This window comes from Lottia gigantea (assembly GCF_000327385.1).
Source record: "Lottia gigantea unplaced genomic scaffold LOTGIsca_18, whole genome shotgun sequence".
Lineage (NCBI taxonomy): Eukaryota > Metazoa > Mollusca > Gastropoda > Lottiidae > Lottia > Lottia gigantea.
Genome location: NW_008708301.1, coordinates 65757 through 68555, shown reverse-complemented (window position 1 = coordinate 68555; position 2799 = coordinate 65757). Strand labels below are relative to the sequence as shown.

Genomic DNA, 2799 nt, shown 5'->3' with positions numbered 1-2799 from the left:
TTGGAATAATCTTAAATTGTACAATATTAACATATTAGATAATCCTTGTTGTAAATTGTGTAATGATTTGAAAGATGAAACACTTCTACATATGATTTTTGAATGTACATCAATTAAGCCTCTTTTAAATATGATTCAAGATATGTTAGAATATTTCTCTCAAAATACTGGTTTTACTTATGATCAGTTTAAATATTGGATGATTTTTGGTTATCCTGTTAAAAAAGAAGATAAAAATGTATTTCTTATTTTAGTATTTTCAATAGCTAGAATTAGTATTATTAGAAGGCGAACTTTATACAATCAAAATGGTATAATAGTTAATGTATGTACCTTATTTAAGAGAATGTTTATAAATTATATTAAAAATTTAAAGTACTATTTACAAATGAAAGGTTTTGGACATAAGTTCACTCTCATGTTTTTATCAAATCCTTATGTTAAACTGGATGGTGATAATGTTTATGTAAATATAGATTAATTCATTTTGAAGCAATATGTGATTTATAATAATTATAATTTATCTATTATTCCTGTACTATTTTAACATTCAAATATCTGTGATATTTTAATGATGATTTTAATGTGAATATGTAGTCAGTGAATAAAATTTTACAAGATAAAAAAAAACCAGTTCTCGTCCGATCAATGAAGTTAAGCAACGTCGAGCTCGGTTAGTACTTGGATGGGTGACCGCCTGGGAACACCGATTACTGTAGACTCCCTTTTGCGCTGTGGACTCCATTTTGCTGGTATTTTCCCCTGTTTTGCGAGAAAGACCCGCCAGAAAAATTTCTAAATAATGTCTACGGCCATACCACGTTGAAAGCACCAGTTCTCGTCCGATCACTGAAGTTAAGCAACGTCGGGCTCGGTTAGTACTTGGATGGGTGACCGCCTGGGAACACCAAGTGCTGTAGACGCCCTTTTGCACTGTAGACTCCATTTTGCTGGTATTTTCCCCTGTTTTGCGAGAAAGACCCGCCTGAAAAATTTCCATATAATGTCTACGGCCATACCACGTTGAAAGCACCAGTTCTCGTCCGATCACTGAAGTTAAGCAACGTTGGGCTCGGTTAGTACGTGGATGGGTGACCACCTGGGAACACCGAGTGCTGTAGACAAACTTTTGCGCTGTAGATTCGATTTTGCTGGTATTTTCCCCTGTTTTGCGAGAAAGACCCGCCAGAAAAATTTCTATATAATGTCTACGGCCATACCATGTTGAAAGCACCAGTTCTCGTCCGATCACTGAAGTTAAGCAACGTCGGGCTCGGTTAGTACTTGGATGGGTGACCGCCTGGGAACACCGAGTGCTGTAGACTCCATTTTGCTGGTATTTTCCCCTGTTTTGCGAGAAAGACCTGCCATAAAAATTTATATATAATGTCTACGGCCAAACCACGTTGAAAGCACCAGTTCTCGTCCGATCACTGAAGTTAACCAACGTCGGGCTCGGTTAGTACTTGGATGGGTGACCGCCTGGGAACACCGAGTGCTGTAGGCTCCCTTTTGCGCTGTAGACTCCATTTTGCTGGTATTTTCCCCTCTTTGCGAGAAAGATCCGCCGGAAAAATTTCTATATAATGTATACGGCCATACCACGTTGAAAGCACCAGTTCTCGTCCGATCACTGAAGTTAAGCAACGTCGGGCTCGGTTAGTACTTGGATGGGTGACCGCCTGAGAACTCCGAGTGCTGTAGACGCCCTTTTGCGCTGTAGACTCCATTTTACTGGTATTTTCCCCTGTTTTGCGAGAAAGACCCGCCAGAAAAATTTCTATATAATGTCTACGGCCATACCTCGTTGAAAGCACCAGTTCTCGTCCGATCACTGAAGTTAAGCAACGTCGGGCTCGGTTAGTACTTGGATGGGTGACCGCCTGGGAACACCGAGTGTTGTAGACGCCCGTTTTTTCTTTGGTCTGGTGTCTTGTACCGAGTGCTGGCGGTCTACCGAGCAGGAAAATGCCCAACACTTGGGCAAAATAACCCCATTTGGCAAAGTTAGGTCTTGGCATTTTCGCTCTATGTGGCCTATGGGAAACTTCCAATTTTTTCTGTAATCTTTTGTTTTTATTTGGTTTGGTGTCTTGTACCGAGTGCTGGCGGTCTACCGAGCAGGAAAAAGCCCAACACTTGGGCAAAATAACCCCATTTGGCAAAGTTAGGTCTTGGCATTTTCGCTCTATGTGGCCTATGGGAATCTTCCAATTCTTTCTGTAATCGTTTTTCCTTTGGTTTGGTGTCTTGTACCGAGTGATCGCGGTCTACCTACCGAGCAGGAAAAGGCCCAACCCTTGGGCAAAATAACCCCATTTGGCAAAGTTAGGTCTTGGCATTTTCGCTCTTTGTTGCCTATGGGAAACTTCCAATTCTTACTGTAATCGTTTTTCCTTTGGTTTGGTGTTTTGTACCGAGTGCTGGCGGTCTACTGAGCAGGAAAAGGCCCAACACTTGGGCAAAATAACCCCATTTGGCAAAGTTAGGTCTTGGCATTTTCGCTCTATGTGGCCTATGGGAAACTTCCAATTCTTTCTGTAATCGTTTTTCCTTTGGTTTGGTGTCTTGTACCGAGTGCTGGCGGTCTACCGAGCAGGAAAAGGCCCAACACTTGGGCAAAATAACCCCATTTGGCAAAGTCAGGTCTTGGCATTTTCGCTCTATGTGCCTATGGGAAACTTCCCATTCTTTCTGTAATCGTTTTTCCTTTGGTTTGGTGTCTTGTACCGAGTGCTGGCGGTCTACCGAGCAGGAAAAGGCCCAAACACTTGGTCAAAATAGCCCCATTTGGCAAAG

At 41.8% G+C, this 2799-nt stretch overlaps 3 protein-coding genes across 3 annotated transcripts; all 3 read right to left on the bottom strand.

The window, feature by feature from the left end:
* Positions 1-793: 793 nt before the first annotated feature.
* Positions 794-1277, bottom strand: LOTGIDRAFT_76953 (hypothetical protein; the record flags this gene model as incomplete). Its single annotated transcript, XM_009052078.1, has 2 exons — positions 794-950; positions 1213-1277. Coding segments are annotated over 2 exons (222 nt in total), but the record flags the coding sequence as incomplete, so codon positions are not given.
* Positions 1278-1377: 100 nt separating this feature from the next.
* Positions 1378-1659, bottom strand: LOTGIDRAFT_114089 (hypothetical protein; the record flags this gene model as incomplete). The annotated part of the gene is made up of 1 exon (XM_009052098.1): positions 1378-1659. A coding segment is annotated over one exon (282 nt), but the record flags the coding sequence as incomplete, so codon positions are not given.
* A 122-nt stretch (positions 1660-1781) lies between these two features.
* Positions 1782-1943, bottom strand: LOTGIDRAFT_101925 (hypothetical protein; the record flags this gene model as incomplete). The annotated part of the gene is made up of 1 exon (XM_009052097.1): positions 1782-1943. A coding segment is annotated over one exon (162 nt), but the record flags the coding sequence as incomplete, so codon positions are not given.
* Positions 1944-2799: the final 856 nt, after the last annotated feature.